General features: G+C 41.4%; 1 protein-coding gene and 1 long non-coding RNA gene across 3 annotated transcripts in view; one reads left to right on the top strand and one right to left on the bottom strand.

The window, feature by feature from the left end:
- Positions 1–259: 259 nt before the first annotated feature.
- LOC307215974 lies at positions 260–10829 on the bottom strand. Its single transcript, XR_013838828.1, has 3 exons — positions 10338–10829; positions 6104–6287; positions 260–474 (listed from the first exon to the last, which is right to left on the bottom strand). It is a non-coding gene; the product is annotated as an uncharacterized lncRNA (long non-coding RNA).
- LOC307215935 (uncharacterized protein) overlaps positions 4096–21717 on the top strand; it is a 102910-nt gene continuing 85288 nt past the window's right edge. Inside the window, exons 1-2 of one of the 2 annotated variants that reach the window (XR_013838716.1) lie at positions 4096–4443; positions 6112–6786. Coding sequence is in view for 1 of the 2 variants with exons in the window: in XM_079975773.1 (XP_079831899.1) it covers positions 6701–6786 (86 nt within the window). In the remaining variant the exon portion in view is untranslated. Of the gene's footprint in view, positions 4444–6111; positions 6787–21717 lie in introns of those variants that run through there. The other variant, XM_079975773.1, reaches the window with a different exon arrangement.

A 21717-nucleotide genomic window follows, 5' to 3' on the forward strand; every position in this document is an offset into this window, starting at 1 on the left:
ACCACCCACCCCACTGAGGGCAGTCCACAAGGAGGCTATGGGGTGATTCATATATTACTGGAATGACATGGGGGCTACATTTGCATATCTGAATCCCATGCCACTCACTTTAGTAACATCTGTCAAGAAGAACAGTGTGGTTCAAATGAATTTCAGAGCCCTGATTCAAATCGAGCCCTTTAGCTGTGTAAAGTCATCCATTAGGGTGGAAATATTGGGCCTCTGGAGTTCACACACACACACACACACACACACGCAATTTAGAGTTAATGGGAATTTTTTTCATTGGAGATTTTGTTGCATATCAATTTCACTTTATGCTTTAAAGCGTGTGCATAGCAACTAGCAAGGTTGATGTTTGCCTTCTAGCTCTCATCTCTGGCATTTGATTTGACTTTTCTGAAGTACAGCCATTGCCCAAGGTGTCGCCGCCTCCTTGCTGCAGCAATATTTCCCCACAGCTGGTCCAACAGGCTGGAATCAAGCAAATGAATGTGGCATCACTATTGAACCATTAGCAGAGGAAGCTGTGTTTTCTTGGCACAATTGTACGAGGGGTGAAAATGGGTGAGTAGTTCCCTTAAATGATGTGGCACTGTGAAGCTGTTTTATTATAGGGAGAACAGTCTCTAATATTTTCCCTGCGGCAGGTGTCTGCAGTGATTTAGAAAGCTGTTGGACCCCAAGAAGTGTTGCCAAGTTTAATTTTTAGAATGCTGTGCTTGTTAACTAGGTAAAAAGTGCGCCGCTGTGGCAGTGCTGAGGGAGTGGGGCAAAGAAACTTAAGTGTCACCTGGGAACATAAAAATGTTCATTGATGCAGTGGAAGGGTGGGGAGAAACAAAGGCAGAAAATGCTAACGATATTGTAGAATAAATAGATTAGAGTCAACAGTGAAAATGGAAGGGACAAGCTCATGAAAAATTCATGGGGCGGTTGCCAAGGGATTGATGGGTTATTTATGATGAAAACCTTTGTTATTTTAACATGAATTGCAGGTCATTACTACTGCTAAAAGCAACTAATGTGTGTGCTCTCCTTAAAACATTGTGGGGAGGGAGTTGGCGAGGAAACCTGTTCCTTAAAAACTAAACAAAAAATTCTTACCGGTAATCACATTTAAGGGGTTTTTTTATGTTTGCTGCAATGGACTAACACAACATCAGGAAGCAGTGTTATCAGTGTGAAGCCCCACCAAAGGAGGATATGAGAAAGCTGTTTAAATGACAATGGATGTGATGTAAGTAAAGGCATTACTACAACACATTTTTTTGTTTTTGTTTTTTGTGTGGACAGAGGCTGTGAGGAGATCTGGGGTAGTTCTAATTGTGAAGTTGTGGCATCATTTTCCACAGTCACAACATGACTCTCTCTCTCCTCCTGACCTGGCGGGCAGGCTGTAACCAGATTCTGATTTTGAGGGGGCTGCCCTGTTACACTCAAAGTATCCTGTGCCAGTTGGCCTGTGTATTCCTCTTGTATTCCTCTTTCTAAATCTATGCTTCAGCTCCTCTGGACCCCTGACTTGGCATTTTTATTGATCCTCTTAAGGATTAGGCAGCAGCAAAGAATAGCTAGTACAGTATTAAAAGAAATATAATGTGTGACATTATTTTGTTTGCTTACTCAGAAATTGCTGTGTTGGCCCCAGTGACTTGTTTTCCAACTGTATATGTAAATGGTTGGTTTTTGGTTTGTTTTTTAAAGTTACAAGATTATATTGATACATGGCTGCCAGAAGTTTTCATTCTTTTCTTACTGATGCAAAAAGTTTCTGAATTGCCGATGATTGGCCAAGTGAAAGGTGGCAGCCCTATGGCTAGGGATGGTTATTTATTTTAAATAATTACATCTCTCAATCAAATGATCCCTAAGGTAGCTTGCAACTTATTGTAAAAATACAAGAATAAAATGCAATTAAACACAGTAGTTGGGCAGCTAAGAGATACTGTGGTGTGGGGGCAGGGGGGGGGAGAGAGGTGTTAATCTAAGGTTAGCAGATTTTTTTCAATTAATCCAGGGAAACTTTTCAACTTCAATGGATTTTGTATGGGGGCTGATTTGTAAATCCGGGGACTGTACCCCAGGAAACGGGGACGTCTGGTAACCTTGTGTTAAGCTTCCCTCTCGCTCTTGCCACTGCTGCTGCTGCTGCCGCCCCCTTTGTAGGACACCTGTGGGTATCAGTTGAGGGTGCTGTAGACTTGCCTCCTTTCTGAAGCCATCTATGCCTTTATTTGAGTGAACTTCATGGAGGAAGTTTCACAGCAAAGTTGAAAGAGTTGTTCTTTGACGTATTCATCACTAAATTGCAAAGCTCAAAATCTTTGCAAAAACTACCATCGTTTGGAGGCTTGGAGCCACTGCTCCCTGGTTACAGTTTTGAAATATACAGTACAGTTTCTGTATTTCCTATTGAGCAAAATTGATTCCCCCCCCCCCCGCGCCTTGCAACAGTCAGCCCCGAGTGGTTTCTCTGTCTTTCCCTCTGTCTGACAAATAAAACATTTACCTGAATGAGATTTTATGGTATTCAAACATATATTTTGTGCTAAATAGTCATTGGATGTTAATTGCAAGGAAAAAAATAGCCTTCCTGGGTAGATTTCACATCTGTTTGCCAGATGCAAAATTTAATAATACAAGCCAACCAACTCATGCTAAGGTGTCTTCTTTTTAAAAACACATTGTTATTTGGCAGGTAGGTGGTTTTCAGGTGGGTAAATGATAGAGCAAGAAGCCAAGGGAAGAAAAAGGAAGTGCTAATGATAAAGGGTGTGTGAGGAATGGCTCAGAAGACAGGGGTTTAAAAAGTAAAATAAAACCCACTTCAAATGAATATAGGTAAAGGTAAAGGGACCCCTGACCATTAGGTCCAGTCGTGGCCGACTCTGGGGTTGTGGCGCTCCTCTCGCTTTATTGGTGGAGGGAGTCAGCATACAGCTTCTGGGTCATGTGGCCAGCATGACTAAGCCGCTTCTGGTGAACCAGAGCAGTGCATGGAAACACCATTTAATTTCCCACTGGAACGGTACAAATTTATCTACTTGCACTTTGAGGTGCTTTAGAACTGCTAGGTTGGCAGGAGCAGGGACCGAGCAACAGGAGCTCACCCCGTTGCGGGGATTTGAACCGCCAACCTTCTGATCAGCAAGCCCTAGGCTCTGTGGTTTAACCCACAGCGCCCCCCACGTCTCGTTCAAATGAATATAAGCACCCCCAATTCAGCCCAGAGGATCCATCCACAATTTTTTTTCACTCACTGAAAGTTACATTTGAATAACTCTGGGAGTGCACAGCTCTGCTAGATAGTTTACAGATTGCACTCTCATTAAATTTAACATGTGAATGTCCCTACTACGTATGAAAATGAGATGATGGTGAACATGTCTCAGGGTCAAAAGGAACTTGGGAAGAGGTCCAGAAGAGTTGACAGAATCCTGGGAACATGAACTTTCTCCTGGTTTTTCTGTGTACATTAACAGTCAAGGGAGAGCAGCAGTTGTAGGGATAGGTGGAGAAATTCAGTTCAGTTCTCATTTAAAGGTGACTCTGTTTAATTCAAACTTTACAAGACAATGCACAAACTGAAACGCACAATTTGCACATCTCCAAATTTGCAGCACAGTTCTCCAGCCACATCCTGTGTTCAGAAATGCTTATATTAGGGGAAAGAGTGCATTGAAATGCACATCTTAGTGAAAATAACATGCAAAAATGCATTCTATTAAAGAACATTAATTTTCAAAAACATTCATACTAGGGGAAATAGAATACAAAATAGTGTACATTAGGAGAACTTTGAGCTGCAATGCTGAGGGATTTCATCATTTTCATTTCCAAATTGAGGTGGAGAACAAGAAGACAGGGAAAAACGAGAAAGTAAAGTGGACAGATTTGGGACAGCAGAGACCAGTGCTAGCATTGCCCCTGCCCCAGTTCACCTTCCACAGTTGGAGGGCAATTGCGAGGCCAGGCATCCCCCCCTACTCTTCGATCCACCCCAATACCAAGGCAAAGAGACTTGACAACCAATATTTGGGTGAAATCAAGCCACAACTTTATTGATCACAAATGATCAATAAAGGGTGGGAGTGTGGGTGGTCCAACAAAAAAATTGGCTGCAGAGCAAGCCACATGCCTATGTATATTTAATATGTGTAGGCAAAGCATTGATACCTAATTTGATTGATAGAATACCTGGCCACTAGGGGACGGGGCTTTTATGCTGTACTCTAGAATTGGCCCCTCCCTTCAGCTTGTCAGTTAAGAAGCTAACTGTCACTTGCCTCAAGATGTTTCGTTTCTCTCTGTCAGTATGTAACCATGTTACGTTTTTCTACTATTAAAGCTTTGTTTCAAAGATATACGTGAGCTGCTTACTTCACTGCATGAGAAGACAAACTCTGCTAAAGAAGGAGAATGTGGAATATCTTACACTGGGTGAGTGAGGAGGTAGTTCCCTGACAGGAGGATTGATTTTTAGTCACTCCCCTCTGCAACAATATATACAGTATATGTAATATACTGGAGGGGCGGGCTAAGCACACACACACCTGGTGGCCCATGCTTGTTTGCGATTCGCTGATTAGCCAATTATCCAGAAAGCAAGCTCAGCCCAAAGGCTTTCTTTGCTGCTTGGGAAACAGTCCCTGGGACTTCCCATGTCAGATCACAGCGCATGGGGTAATGCCAGCCCGCAATCACATGCACCAGAGAGGGTGAGTGGACTTGTGTGAAATGGGGAGTCTTCTATACTCAAGGAGACCTCCCTCACATTTAAGAACCCTGAAAGACTCCCCACACCATCATTTTCCAACTTGTACAGAACAACAGGAACAACAGTGTGAAGGGCAAAGCTGATGTAGTTACTGTGCTCCATTACAGAACGGCTGAGGAAGCATTTTGGGTGATGAAACATGGGATGAGGAAAAGGTATTGTTGAAGCAGTTTGCCCTCACACTATTCCATCCACCCCCTGCCTCTTCCAAGGTCCTCTTGATTTCATTTCTCCCAGAGAGGAAATTTGAGCCCAGAACTTTTACAAGATCCGTAGTGCCATAAATTCTCCCCTTGCTGGGGTCATTGTATAACCAAATGGCATAAATCCCTCACACCTTCCGTATAATTTTGTGGGAATTTCTGAGTCAGTGAGTTTTCATGTTTATGTTTTAATTCATTTTATGTTGCCGTTTCCTTTTTACACCCTTGTATGCTGTTATAAAAGTGATTTAAAGAAATTGGCTAAATAAAGTGAAAGATAAAAAGAATGAAGCATTAAAAAACAAACAAACAGGAAGAAGCAAAGGTGAGTGGAAGAGATGCTGGCCCAGTACTGAATGCGAATGAATTATTTCTACAATGGAGGCAATATTCTGAAGGACTGCACAATGTGACATTAGAGAATTACTCTAACAAGAGTATCCCTCCTACTCCAATTGATCTTTCCATCAATTGCTGTTCATTTGCTATGGATGAATTCACTAAGGTGGACAAGCAAAGCTAAGAAAAAGCACCTGGCATAGATCCCTGAATGACTGCTGAAGTGCTTTTTGGCAGAAGGTATGAAACCAATTGGCAAACATAATTTGCTTGGGTGGTTTCTTCATGGAAGGATGGAAAGGGCAGGCACTGAATTAAATTCATCCTTAACAAAATCCACTGGAGGACCTCCGGGTAGATACTGAGGAGTTGGGATCAATCACATTTAAAGTCAAATATACCTAAATAGCACTTTCTGAAACAATACGTACACAAAGGACAACTATCCATCAAAATGCACATTTCTTCAAATTTCGCAAGGCAATTCTCCAGCCAAGCAATATGTAAAAGAAAAAAGGCACATACTAGGTTTAAGGTGCATAAAAATGTATATATTGATTTTAAAAAAACAACCATTGACATGCATTATATTAGGGAAAGTCCTTTGCAAGATGTGCATATTAGGCAAAATCACATACAAACATGAATATGAGGATGATGGATTTTCGTGCAGATGTAATTCCTCCCCCCCCCCCCAAAAAAAAAAAAACTGATGTGGAAATGTGGAGAACCAAATTTAAGGTTGCAAAAATGAAAAACCAAAACTTAGAGATTTCTTTACCCCTACAGGTGGAAGATTGATCCGAGTGAAAGGGGCCTTCCTCTCATGCCCTCACAATTTCTCTAAGCCAGTCCGTCACCCATCTCTTGCCTTTGTATTTGACTCAATCCTCCTCCAATCATCCGATGGGATGCTGTCCACTTGCCAACTTCCATTTCCCCAGCGGAGGCATCATCTCAGCAAACTGTGCAAGCCAAAGGAGAGAGATGGATAAGCTCCTTACACCCCTCTCCTGGAACATTGCTTCTTGCGTTTATAACTTATTAAAAAGTGTTGACTTTTTTATTATTAGAAATCCTCTCCAGCAAAAACTGGGGCAGTTTAATATAACCTCTAAGCCTGCCAAAGCCACATGCAATAAGTAAAAAGCAAGTTATCCCCGGATCTCCAGCTTGCTCACTTTACTTGCACTGATTACTTATTAAGTATTCATAGTCAGCTTGGCACTTGAAAGCTGGGGAAAGACAACACAACTCTTGCTTCCCCTAATACAATTTCATCATCCAAAGAGACAAGAAACCCAAACTGTACAGTGCAACCCTGAGGTGGACTGTAACCAGGCAGATTTTCATAAATGTCACTCTTCTTTTGACTGTTATGGCAACCACATGTCTAGGGTTCTACACTGAGAAGGGAGCCTCCATGAGAAGAAGCAGGCTCCCTGCTTCAGATAACCACCCAGGGTAAGGAGAATAGTGGGCAGAGCTAGCACACACAATTCTATCCATCCCCACCATACATGTGTTGTTTCACTCCATTTCCAGCACATGTAAACAAAGACTATGAAGGCATCAGAGACAGATTCAGGGCATTGTGACAGGTCCACTCACCTTCCCCAGTGGGCGGTGTTGTGGCGGGGCATCCGGGACTTCCCAGTGACTCAGATAGAGGGCAGAGGTATGCCAGCCACGTCATAGGAATTCCTGGCTGTGTCACGTCCCTGGCTGACTAATTGGTGCAGCCGGAGGTGTGGCCACTTGCCGTTTAAACAGCGGCGTGGCTGGGGGACATCCTCCTTTCACCTCCTCACCGGATCTCCCAGCCCACCCTCCCTCTTTTTATGTGTTCCTATGATTTTGGCCTTGCTAAGGACTAATGTCAGCCGCCATATTGTTGGGGCCAGGCAGGAATTTTTCCAGTTGGCAAATGGGTACCAGCCATTTGGTTTTCACCTAACTTGTAGCAATTGTCACAACTTTGTAAGGTTAGGCATTGGGTAAGCCTTTGTTTATGGGAGGGGAGGTTGTAGCCTCCGCCTGCCCCTCCTCAATATGGGTATCCTGTTAATGGGATCTGGAGGTGTGGATCCTGACTGAAGCCTGGGCATGGGCTGGGGCCATGCCATGACCTTATCAGGGACCCTGGGGGTGCCCCGATTTAACTTATTTCATAGGGCTCCCCCTACCCTTAGTGAGACTCTCTGCAGGAGTCAGGATATAGTCTGGTTTCACGCAATGCCTAAGCTAAACTGCTCACATCTGTTGTTGTTTTTTATAATAGATTTTATTTAAGTTTTGAAGGTTACAGAAAGAAAAGTAGAAAAAGTTAAACAAACAAAGCACAAAAACAAACAAACAAAAAAAACCACAAATCCAACCTTTACATAACTTTCTTTCCTTTGCTTATTTCCTTGACCTCCTCACACCTCCCTTTTTTGTATTCTAGTTCAATTAGATATTTCAGCAAATCCTTTCCATCTTTGTTTTTATCCTAACAATTTATCTTAATATACTATAATTTAACATTCTCCTCTTTCACTAATTACCAATCCATTTTTACTTAATCCTTTATAACATTTCTGCTAAAACCACGTAGCTTCATTCCAACATCCTTCTAACATTCCTTAATTTTACAATGTTTTTGTAGATAAACTTTAAATTTTTTCCAATCTTCTTCCACCGACTCTTCTCCCTGGTCTCGGATTCTGCCAGTCATTTCCACCAGTTCCATGTAGTCCATCACCTTCATCTGCCATTCTTCCCAGGTGGGTAAATATTGTGTCTTCCAATACTTTGCAATAAGTATTCTTGCTGCTGTTGTGGCATACATAAAGAAAGTTCTATCCTTCTTTAACACCAATTGGCCAACCATGCCCAGGAGAAAGGCCTCTGGTTTCTTCAGAAAGGTATATTTAAATACCTTTTTCATTTCATTATAGATCATCTCCCAGAAAGTCTTAATCCTTGGGCATGTCCACCATAGGTGAAAGAATGTACCTTCAGTCTCTTTGCATTTCCAACATTTATTTTCGGGCAAATGATAAATTTTTGCAAGCTTGACTGGTGTCATGTACCACCTATACATCATTTTCATTATATTCTCTCTTAAGGCATTACATGCCGTAAACTTCATACCTGTGGTCCATAACTGTTCCCAGTCAGCCATCATAATATTATGCCCAACATCTTGTGCCCATTTAATCATAACCAATTTTACCGTTTCATCCTGAGTGCCCCATTTCAACAGCAAGTTATACATTCTTGACAAGTTCTTAATTTTGGGATCTAACAGTTCTATTTCCAATTTTGATTTTTCCACCTGGAAGCCAATTTTCTTGTCCAAATTGTAAACCTCCATTATTTGGTAATAATGAAGCCAATCTCGCACTTTGTTTTTTAGTTTTTCAAAACTTTGCAGTTTTAATCTATCTCCCTCTTGTTCCAAAATTTCCCAATATTTCGGCCATTTGGCCTCCATATTGAGCTTTTTCTGAGCCTTCGCTTCCATTGGTGACAACCACCTTGGAGTTTTGTTTTCAAGCAAATCCTTATATCATATCCCGATATTAAACAGTGCTTTCCTGACAATATGGTTTTTAAACACTTTATGTGCTTTGACCTTGTCATACCACAAATATGCATGCCACCCAAAAACATTATTAAACCGCTCACATCTGTAACCAATAAAGTTGTGGCCTATTTTATCCCTTTGACCTAATATATTCGTGTCCATGTGTTTATTATCTAAGGCAACTGCGGGGCCTATGGCTTCATCACGCAAGTTCCACTGCACTCGGCATCAAGCCTAGGGAGTGTCACAGGGCTTCATCACAGCTATGATATAGTGACTTGAGCAGAACAGAAGATGACAAGTTGGGGGCACCAAATTTTGGCCTTGCACAGGGTGCCACTGAGAATTGAAAGACCAAAGTCTGCCCCTAGAGGCATGCGAGAGAGAAGACAAAGAGCAGGCAGATGAAAGCAACCTGAGGGGTCATTGTAGGACTTGCCATTAGAGTGGAGTTGAGAATTAGGACAACTGTGTGGTGAGAGAGGTGTATGAGACTTATGACAGAAAGGGACAAAAGAGTGGGGTTAGGCAATGTGATTGTGGAGAGCATGGGGTTGGGAGTTACAGGGCCTTCACTTAGAGCATGGTGCTGATAACACCAAGGGGGCAGGTTTGATCCCCATATAGGACAGGTGCAGACCCTGAATTGCAGGGGGTTGGGCAAGATGATCCTTAGGGTGCCTTGCAACTCAACAATTCTATGATTATATGTGCTTGGAATTATGCTACATATTTTTGAAGGAGTCAAAATACATACGTCAGCATTTATATCTGCCACGCAGGACAGCATGCAGAAAAATACTGGATATTCCAAGCTTCTTTTTCTGTGGCCTGTTGGCCATGTGGAAAATGTTAGGCATGCTTGTACTTAGCCTTTATACAGTCCCTGTGAAAATCACACTTCGCTGTTCGGATTGCAATGCATCTAGATGTTGGTCATTTCTCATCAAGCCCTAGGAACCGTTTGCCAAAGGGTATTGTGGTCAGAGAGTGAAATGTACTGTTTCACACTCTCTTGAGCAGTGGAAGTCCCTGGGCAGCTTTAAATAGTCAGTTTCCTTTCTACCAAGGACTTGTGGGTGTTCTGTAATATTATGCTTGCAGATGGAGAGAAGGCAATATGCAAAGAAGCACACGTCTTGTGCCCCGGATGCAAAGTAAGCCCTCTAGCTTTCGCCAGCAAGCTCTAAACAAATAAAATAAAATCCCTCTAGAGCTGCTTCTCTCTCTCTGATCTTGTGCACCCCATAACTTTTGTCTACATTAATGTATGACAGCCATTCACTCCCTTAGGATACAGTAAAGGACAGGATTTTGGAATACCAGTGTGGTGGAGGCAAGTCCTTCGTCCCTGTGGTGTTTCCCGTTCTTTTGAAAATGTCTGTACTGGGGGAGAGAAAGGGTTAATAGGTAGACCAATAGAAAAGCCAGAGGTGGAGCCTACCTGTTTATAAAAGGGCTTAGCCTGAGGTTTGAGTTAGCTAGTTAGTGGGTAGTTTGCTGGTTTTGGTTGGTTGGTTGGTTGGTTGGTTGGTTGGTTGGTTGGTTGGTTGGGAAAGGCAGTTGGGAAAGCAGTTGGCAGACAGTTGGAAATAGAGAGACAGTTAGTGCAGTGGGTTCTTGTGTGAGGGGAAGTAGAAGAGTTAGAGACAGGATAAAATAAGACCAAGAAGGTAAAGAGTAACAATGTTTTGAATGCAGTTAAAGTTTATTTGTATTTGCAATAAACTACACACTCTTCTTTGTTAACTTAAGAACCTGACTGAGACTAAGTGATTTACCAGGGAGGACCTGGTTGGAGGCAGCGGATTAGTGGTGTATGGGTCAATAGTCCGCGAGACAACCGGGAGCTCCGTACAAACGCCACAGTCCCCTTCTCTGAAAATGGGCTGCCTGTAACTGAGTTGTCACACAATTCATATCAAGGGACAATGCCGGTGAACTGGAAGGTTCTTTCCGAGGTATAAGATCTGAGGAATTATTAGTAGCATATTATTATTATTGTTGTTGTTGTTGTTGTTGTTGTTGTTGTTGTTGTTGTTATTTATACCCCACCCATCTGGCTGGGTTTCCCCAGCCACTCTGGGCGGCTTCCAAAAAAATATTAAAATATTATAATACATCAAACATTAAAAGCTTCCCTAAACAGGGCTGCCTTCAGATGTAGTAGTTGTCCTCTTTGACATCTGATGGGAGGGCATTCCACAGGGAGGGTGTCACTACCGAGAAGGCCCTCTGCCTGGTTCCCTGTAACTTGGCTTCTCGCAGTGAGGGAACCGCCAGAAGGCCCTCGGTGCTGGACCTCAGCGTCCAGGCAGAATGATGGGGGTGGAGAAGCTCCTTCAGATATACTGGACCGAGGCCGTTTAGGGCTTTAAAGGTCAGCACCAACACTTTGAATTGTGCTCAGAAACGTATTATTATTATGATTTTCAGTTGCATACATTTCAATAGTTTTACAATCATTCTAACATTTCAAAACTCCTTCTTTCCTCCTCTTTCTGCGATTCCTTCAGTTTATTTTTTATATTTCCTGCATATTCTAAATTAACTTATTCTTTTATTCATCTGCTTTAAATATATTCTCTTATAAAACTGTGGGTTATTACAATAATCCTGCCAATATCCTTATCTGTTTACAATTTGTTTGTAAATATTCAGTAAAATATTCAGTAAACCATTTCCATTATCAGTAGCGTTTCAATAAGGCTGGTGAAATTCCTCCGAGTGATTCCTCTCTCCCTAGTGGTTTTGCTGAGCCATTACAGGCTCAAGTGTATTCTTACCTCCATGGCTGGACAAGGGGACATGGACATGCCTTGTGGGGAAAGTTGTGAGGGGCTTGGAAATGCTGCTAGGAGTGAACTGGGGTCAGGGTGCAATGTCAGGACCCCATGCAGCCCTGCAGGCCTCTTTGAAGGACATATTTGTGTGACCACTGCTAAAGAAACACTCTCTGGACTACCCTTCCCTAGCTTGGTGACCTTCAAATGTTTTGGACTGCAATGTCCATCAGCCCCAGCTAGCACTGTCAGAGTTTATAGGATTTGCAGCACAGGGCATCTGGAGGGCACCAGGAAGAGCAAGAGAGGTGTAGATCTTGTGGAGTTGTAGCCACCTTGCTCCCTGGCATGCTCTGCTTCTGTGTGTAGGATTTTTTTTTTCCAGTGTGGACCTCAGTCACAGGACCTCATGCATGCAGTCTAAGGTAATACAACCCAGGCACATGTTTACAACCTTGCTGGGAATGAGGCTTCTGTTTCTTCTTTTGATGGGTTTCCTGAGCATATAGAATTTCAGAAGCAGAGAGAGTTCAAACATGGTGTGTTACTTTGATTTTAATGTCTTGTTTGATGTCTTTAAGCTTCCAGATGTTATGGGTTGTTGCTGAATCTTGTATAAGGGAAAATATTTCCCGGTGGACTTTGTCAGTTCTCTCATAGTCTGTGTTCAGCTCAGTACAGGGAGGGAGGGAGGGAAGAGGAATTCTATCCATTTTTTCCTGTTATATAAATTACTCCTTATTGACCTCATGAACAACTGCACTATGATTATAAACCAAACAGGGCAAACTGGATAGGTGAGAGTGGAGCAGAAACAATTATTGTTGCATGAAAGTTCTCGTTGGGTTTGTACTGATAATATTAATGTTCTCCCTGTCTCCGACGTATGCAGATTTGCAAATCGTGACTTTAGGTCGGAAATGAAATCCCTCCTCTTGCTTTCTTGTATTCTAGTTTTTGCAATGTGCTCTTCTCCTGTTACTCGTTTTTGATTGTTATCTTCTGTGTGTGCATAATTTGTTAAATAACTATAATCCACAATGAAAGCCTACATTTCCTCTCTCTTTATGTTTGCCATTGCAAATCAGCACAGGACTAAACTAGTTGTTATGCTCAGTGCAAAGCTGACCCCTACAAAACAGAAGCTGTAGGTCTGGCTCAGCAACATCTAGGTCAGGGCTTGGGGGCCTTTTTCGGACTGAAGGTCTCTTGGCCTTGCTAAATCACTGTCCCCATCACTAAATCATTGCCTTCCTGGACAGGCTTTGGGAAGGCTTTTTAGGCATTATATATGGACCAGACTTGCAATTCTTTAGATTTCAACTCTTCACCCCAAATCTTAAAAAGTTAATGCAATGGTGGAGGAGCGGGACAGTAGGCTTTTGTCAGTGGGTTCACCTCTGGTGTGTTCACTTCCCAACCTTTGAATCCAGTCCTGAATTCTCACCCTAGATATACCACTATCTTCCCGCCACTCTCTTTCCCCCCACTCCATCTGGCCTAACATTGCAGAGATGCTATTAAGTATTAGTAAGCAGGTGGAAACGAAGAGTTCTTAGCAAAAAAATGTGACACAAGGATTTTGATTCTGCAAACCTCTCACCTGAGCAAAAGACTGTGGTGAACAAAACTAAGAATACATAGGTTGGGCATCATCTATGGTAGGGATGGTGAAGTTGTGGCCTGCATATGCTTTCAGATTCCAGCTCTCACACTCCCATCTGGCACGGCTAGTGGTCAGGGATGGTGGGAATTGTAGTCATACAAAATCCAGAGGATTTCATGGTCCCAGTCTCTGACCTAAGAGGATGTTGAAGTGTAGGAATGAAAAAGAATCAGAGTTGTTCTTGCTGGATCATGTCCAGCTTCCCAGTTTTGTTTACCATTTTGAAAAACCAATTAGTTAATAGCTATCCTAGAAGATGACAGCCGAATGTTCATGTTGGAATCATAAATCAGCCTGAATTCTTTATTAGGATGATGCTTTTCGCATGTAAACCACCTTGGGATTTTTCATGACAGATGACATGAATGGTAACAAATAAACAAATAAACAAAGACACGCATCACAATCAAAACACTGGGATAACAGAATCCATCATGCTGTTGTTTTATGCAAGGATCCTCAAATGCAAAATCAAAGCTGGAAAATATTTCCTTCCTTGTGCCACTAGAAACTATCAAAAGCTTGTCTGTAGCAGCAGCTAAATTATATGCAGCAAAGAATTGGAATTCTCTAGATATCCCACCAGTTGGCTCCATAATGAATGAGATCTGTCAGTCAAGCAAAAATTAACTGAATAATTCCCAACATGAAAGAAACCCCCCTCAATTGTATTTTTTAGATATATTGAGCCCACATAGAAAACAAGCTTTCTGGGAACATACTAGAATCATGCAAATGTGTGTGTATATTGTAAGGTAAGATTAGAAAGAGTGAGAAGTAAACATGTTTGACAGAACCAAGTTCGTATTGTGTTTGCTGAGTTTAAGGAAGGGAGTGAAGTCATTGATCAGCATTGGCCATTCATTAGCAAAGCGAATGCAAAGAGGTATGTACCACTTGCCATACTGAGTCTATAAACTTTACAAAATAGTCCCTATTTCCCCAACATTGGCAGAAAATTGGACAAATCAACCTCAAACTTGTTTGGAAGTAGCTTAGAACTTTGCAAAGTTCAAACCAACTCTGAACAACATACAAATTACTTACTAGATAACAGAGCATGCTTGTAGCATTGAAGGTTCCAGGTCATCCCAAGGGTTAATTTGTCTTTAACTAATTCAGACATCATTGATTCAGGATAACATCAGTTATCCTACATCATTTTTTTGAGTGGGGGTGGGAAGATTATAGTCGATAGCAAACTTCTATTCATACTGCATTAGAAAATTTGACACCCCCCCATTATGTAGTGTATTTCAAGATCTGAGGGAACATTGGACTCAGCTACATTAGTCAAAAAATAACGCTTTGAATGTGTTATAAACAAGCAACACCAGATGGCACCAAAGAGCAAAATTAATTTCTATGTGATTTTTACATAGTGTTTTTTCTTTCGTTATAACGATTTTATTTCTGACATATTCATAGCATTCCCCCCCCCATGTGTAGATCCACCCTTTGTCAAAAGTTAACAATTTTACAATCCAGATAGTTTTGCATATTTTCTGTTGGCTAAACACTGCCCTGTTTACTTCAGCAATTTCCAAGCAACAGTCCTTTCACATCAGAAGCTTGTGTCATATTCCAATTTAAACAATATAATATAAATATAAATGATATAAAAATGGCATGTGTCAGATCAAGCAGAACAGGGGGCAGCTATTGTTATAATAGGATCTGACTGAATAGGTTGGGATTTGGTAAGTAATAGATCCTATGGATGAAATCTATTTTCCAGTGACAATGCAACGACCAAAAAACAGTATAAGAACTTCTCATACGGTATTTTTAGAGGTTCTCAAAGTGAGAAGCACTGTGTTGGATGGCTTGTTCTTTTGCAAGCCACCACATTTTCTTATTTTACATACAGTCAACTACTTAGGATGATATGTGAAGGGCCTCTGATTAAAACTCAGTCACTACCATTGTTATTTTGTTATTATCCCCAAAAGCAGTAAGTGGACTGCTGCAGCATGTCACATACTAGAAAATGGGGAAATCAATTCATTTACTTTGTGTTGTGATGCACACCTACCTAATCTGCCCTTCCCAAGCCAATATACTTCAAAATTCAATTGTCTCCAAATTTTGCTATGAGGTTCTCCAACCCAAAAAATATACACGTGTCTCTGTGTGTGTGTGGGGGGGGGGAATAGGATACAAACATGCATTATACTAGGGGGAAATTCTTTACATATGATAAAGGTAAAGGACCCCTGGATGGTTAAGGGGTCATTCCACATCAAATCAATGCAAAAAACAAGGGTTTTGCCATCTCAGATTTTGATGAAACTTGGTATACACCCTTCCCTTATGGTTGAAAGAAACCCCCTTAATCCCCCCCATCTCAAATGGATAACACTTCAAAGTTTCATGAAATCTGTGTTTCTGTCCCTTTTGAGATCCTCAGCCTTGTGTGCATTTTTTTTTTTTTTTTTTGCTCCATAACCAATGATCATATCTCTTTGAAATTTTACACAGAGCTCAATAACATGATGAGGATTTCAGGAAAAAATACACCAGCACTCAAAAGTTTTTATAAATGCCTTAAAAATATATATATAAATGTAGTTTTTTTGTGGAAAAACTAGGTTTAGAAAACCTAAATTTTCAGCATGATGGAATCAAAAGTTTTTAATGGTGAAAATTATTGCAAAGACATGCAATATGGGTCTCTTATGTCTTGTAACAAAATTTTATGTTTTCTGGACATCATGGGGGGGAAATGGCTACTGGGTAAAACTTTCCTACAATCCCTAGCTGTAATAGAAAAAATTAATGAAACAAAGTTGTTCATCTTAAAATCTAAAATAATATTGGTTATCGCAGGTTGTTGCTTTTTTCAAAAGTGCAGACTTGCTTTTTAGTTTTCAGTGGGGTATTTAAAATGATGAAAATTGGCAAAATTGTGAAATCAATCAGAAACTTTAAATGCTGACTTGTAAGGAAATAAGACAGGTGCCAGAGCGCACAGAAACAGTGTTTACTTTCCCGCTGCAGCGGTACCTGTTTATCTACTCACGCTGGTATGCTTTTGAACTGCTGGGTTGGCAGCTGTTTGCATATATTGAGACAAATGCATACAATTTTTCATGCATCCTTTTTCATTTTTATGTATATAAATGATGCAGCTTAAGAGAGCTCTTGTAGGTGTAGCAGGCGTAGCCCCTGGAGGAGACTTTTGAGAGTCCCATGGACTGCAAGAAGATCAAACCTATCCATTCTGAAGGAAGTCAGCCCTGAGTGATCACTGGAGGGACAGATCCTGAAACTGAGACTCCAATACTTTGGCCACCTCATGAAAAGAGAAGACTCGCTGGAAAAGACCCTGATGCTGGGAAAGACTGAGGGTACAAGGAGAAGGGGATGGCAGAGGATGAGATGGTTGGACAGTGTTCTCGAAGCTATGAACATGAGTTTGACCAAACTGTGGGAGGCAGTGGAAGACAGGAGTGCCTGGCGTCCTCTGGTCCATGGGGTCACGAAGAGTGGGACACAACTAAACAATGAAACAACAACAACAAATCCTTGGTTCTGGCCTTTATTTTCAGTGTTTTCTGTCATAGTATTTTTAGTACTGTCGTTCCTCAGAAGTTGAACGAAATCTGTTCCGGAAGTGTGTTTGACTTCCAAAACGTTCGGAAACCAAGATGTGGCTTCCGACTGGCTGCAGGAAGCTGCATCAGTCATTCAGGTTCCTAAGAACATTCACAAACCGGAACACTCACTTCCGGGTTTGAGGCGTTCTGGAGCCAAAATGTTCAACTCGCAAGACATTCAACTTCCGAGGTATGATTGTATTTGCATTTGCAAATATTATTTGTTGCATAGATCTGAGTGTCTTTGGCCTTAAGCAATCAAAGTTTGATCTGTCTCACTCCAGGGTTGCATCTTTCTATCCTCTTAAAGTGGTTCCCGAGGCAAGTTTTTTTTTTAAGGCAAGAAACTTCCCCTACCCCAAAATGATTCTCCCATATTGATTACCTGGTGGTTTTCGTGTGTGTGGAAACACACAAAAATTCAGCTCAGCCTTAGATTAATGTAAGAACTCTGAATTCCGGCGATCTGCCTCCCCCATACTCAAGCTGATCTGTAATTTTGATCTATACAAAAGCATCATTCTTCTCTCTTTCTCTCTTGTGCTTATGAATATGTTATAAGTTGGGGCTAAATGTAATTATGTAAATGGTAGTCATTCGTTTGCTATACAGATTAATGTTCTGCCTCATCGGGATCCCAACAGGAAGAGGCAGAAGTTTGAGCTGCGCAGCTGCGCCTCTGTGTGGTGCTGCCTTTCAGCTAAAATCTAAAAAGAATGAAAGAAATTAGTCTTCTTGCTTATTGTGATGGATTCCCCACCCCCTCCACACATACAGTAGGTGGTTAGCTACAGTTCACATGCATTGGAAAATTTTCACAAGTAATAATCACTCTATTGTGAAAGAGTTTATTCTTCCTGAATATTATCCTTCAGCTCCCAAGTTGAAGTTTCTGTTTTTATTTATTTTTCTCTTGTTTGTTTTGTTTTTTGCAAAACTGATGTGTTCTTGATGACCTACTGAAAGTGTATCAGGGACCACCAATCCTTCCCAGGTCACAGTTTGGGAACCACTGTAGTTGCTGAATAAAATGTACCATAATTTATTTGTTCTTGTTGACAAATTGTGCATTGACAGCGATAAATCTTACTAATGATATCCAATGCCCTTTTAAAATGTGGCAGATTACTGAGTTGTTCTTGTTTTTGTTTTTGTTACTTTGTGGCTTTATGTTGTGAACTGCCCTGAGACCTGCGGGTACAGGGTGGTATACAAATTTAATTAATTAACAATGCACTGATGCTACCATTAATGTGCTATTAATGCAGGAAGATCTCTATTGGCACATATGTGTCTATATATCTATATCCACCCTTTTTTCCTCTTAGCACTGCAAGATGCACTTAGGAATGAGCGGTCAACATTTATTATTATACCCTCTTCTAGCAGAGGGGCCTGTTATGGACCTACTGCAATGAGAAATTTGATATGAAACAATATGCTAATAATTACCTGCCCCAAGGTACATAGAGAAGCAGTTTCCTGAGTTTCACCATGACCTGTGTATGTGAGGTCATAATTTTATCTGGGGTTGTCTTCACGGATCTGGGAATTTTTTTTTCAAGAATCAACTACTTGCTTTTCTCTGTTGAAAGTTCCTACCCCATTTAGCTTTCTTGGGCTGGTCAATACTTTGGATTATATCTGACAGCATCCCTTTGCTGATGGAAGGAAGGTTTCTGTCAATGCAATGGGAGGGCAGAGCTTTTGACCAGTTCCTCCTGCAGCCGCACCACTACCTTCCAAAGGGTCCCACAAGTCTCTGGAACACTTTGTAGGGTATGGATAGGAGGAACTGGCCAAAAATTAGTTCTCTCCCGATTACACTAATAGAAGCCTCAGATGGATCAAAATTCCTTTCATCATTGGAGGGACACCATTAGATACAAAATGTTTTCATGTAGGAATAGTAAAAAATGGAAGATACCTGAGGCCCAGGTTATGATCCAGGAGCAGCTATAGCCTCAGCTTTGCTAAAGCAAAATAGGTATAGATCCATCACCTAGAAAGGAAAACACTGAGGGAGACATGATAAAGACATATATAATGATAAAAAAATGGGTAGGGTTCACCTAACAACTCCATCAGTGGACATCCCGTGCAAGGGCTTCATTTTGCACTCTGTACTCTCCCCCTTCCTTTCCCTGTGCACCTTCTGTGCCCCCTGAAATTGGATGTTTTGGGGGGTCTGAGGTTCCCCCAGAACAGCACAGGAGGGGAGGGGGATCACTTTGACAAGTCAATATGCTTGCACAGACATTTGTAATAGTGTGGCATTGAATTCCATCCATTTTTTAAAATAAATATATCTAAACAAACAAACAAAATAATTGAAAAGGTTAAACTTAAAAAACTTAAAAAAGTGAGAACATGAAGCTTTCTTTTTCCTTTTTAGATTTTAAACACAGTAACAAGAGTGATATATTTATTAAAAGTGATTCAGCTACCTCATTGATTAATAGCAGAAAAAATAAACATGACATTTAACAAATGCCTTATAAAGAACTTCACTTAGTAAATACTTTTAATGAGTGTAATTAATTTTGCAAAAGTGAAATTTGTTTTAAAAATTTACAAGTCATTACAGAGTAAGAAATCGGCAGTAACTCATCACTCATTCACTTAGTAATTAATTGGATAGTGGAGAGAGACAAGTGTTTTACATGCAACAGGTACAGAAAAGTCTCATTTCACTCCCCACTCTAAAATAACATTTCATGAAATCCCTGCAACTGTGCCCTGCATTGCAGAAGTGGTATGGAAGTACCTTTAAATCTACACATACCTCTTCCAAGAGGACATTTGCCTAGAGAAAGATGGCAGGAATACATTAGTAGTGTAATGAATATTTGAGACGGCTGCTCTCATGGAGCACCCTACTGGGTCAATTCAGCTGTCAGTATCATGTAGACTAAAAAAATGATGCTGTCATATGAGACAGGAGAGCCAATGAGAAATGGATCCAGCTATTGAAGCATACTGGCTTGCATATAGCATTTGTACTAAGGTGTAAAAGAGAGGACAAGGTGGAAATAATGTGCCCAATCCAGTAATCACAACTTTTCTCAAGAGCTCTCCTGAAAATCATTTCATTGGCACGCAACAGCTCTTGCAGCAGGGATGAGCAGCCTGTGACATTGGTGGCACAGAGATGAGCAGGAGCTCTGAGATGCCCAGATGGGCGCAAGGATATAAACTTGGTCTGGTTCTGCCTGGCCTCTACCTTGTTTTATTGCTGTCCATTGCTCGAAAGAGGCAAAACCGCACTAAAGTACAGTGGTACCTCTGGTCATGAACATAATTCATTCCAGAGGTCTGTTCTTAACCTGAAACCGTTCTTAACCTGAGGTACCACTTTAGCTAATGGGGCCTCCCACTGCCATTGCGCCACCGGCGTGCGATTTCTGTTCTCACCCTGAAGTAAAGTTCTTAACCAGAGGTACTACTTCCGGGTTAGTGGAGTCTGTAACCCAAAGTGTTTGTAACCCAAGGTGTTTGTAAAACCACTGTGCTATGTACTACATACTACAATCTGCACAGGCTGGCACTGACTCATAACTTGAACTTGACAGGACACACAAAACAGCTTGGAATTCTTCATGTGCAGAGGCTGCACACCTACCTCTTCATACCAGTTGCAATCTGAAGGCAGAAAGAAAGAGCTGGACAACATGTGTAGGTTGAACTATGGGCCACTTAATATAAACAAACCACCTACAGGGGAAAAACTATTAGTGGGGTAACTAACTATGACACACCAGGCAAAATGGTGAAAAGGCCATACTTTGACCATTTGTCTATGTGGCATTTTTTCATGTGTCAACAGCAGAAATGTGTCGAAGCTAATTCTCCCCTCACAGACCCCCCAAGTGTCCCTATTTACAGTCCTGAATTTACAGAAGCCATCCCAGTTTCTAATTTGATCCTGGAATGTCCTGCTTTTCCTTAGGACATCCCTATTTTTATCAGAGAAATGTTGGAGGGTATGGAGTTATGCAATCCCCAAGACAAAGAGATAAGTAACTATACAACCTTTATAAGACATCTGAAGGCAGCCCTGTACATGTTTTTGTTGTTGTTGTTGCTATTATTGACATCCCTATTTTCACTGGAGAAATCTTGGGCAGGCCCCTTCTTTACTATGTTGATCTTGCCCAGCCTACAGTTGTGGCAAAATACTGCCAAAAAGTAAATGAGTAAGCGATATTTTATTGAGTGAAAGGCAAACAACTGTAGCAGCAATGACCAGAAGCCAATGAATGTTGGAAGGAAAAATTCATTTCTGGCCTTGTCAACCAGTGACCTAAATAGCTCTAACCCAAAGGTGGGTGGGAAACTCACAGGACCCCAAACTTTGTGGGTGAGGCCTTTTAAAGACCTTGACCACTCCTTCCCCTTGCGAGATCCCACAGAATGATCCCATCCCAAGAGGTTTCACAAGAACCCAATAAGGAGGAGAAACTCTGTCTCCTTCACTGCTATCTGGGCAACATACTATCGGATGAAGTTACCCTGTGTTCAGTTGCACCTGGAACAAGGCTTCTTGCACAGCTGAAAATGTTTGCAAAAAACCCCCTGTGACTAGCTTTTCCTCAGCTTTATGTGCAGTAAAATATTTCAGAGGTGGCCCTAGTCCAAAGTTAATATCCCCGGCTCTCTCATTTCCCTCCCCCACCCCTCGCTCTCACACAGACAATAAATGTCTTCTGATTGTGTAAAACCTCAGGCAATACGGATTATAGAACACGAGGCCAGGCTTCAGCCCATGACATGTAA

Source organism: Podarcis cretensis (genome assembly GCF_951804945.1).
Source record: "Podarcis cretensis genome assembly, chromosome: 5".
Taxonomy (NCBI): Eukaryota; Metazoa; Chordata; class Lepidosauria; order Squamata; family Lacertidae; genus Podarcis; species Podarcis cretensis.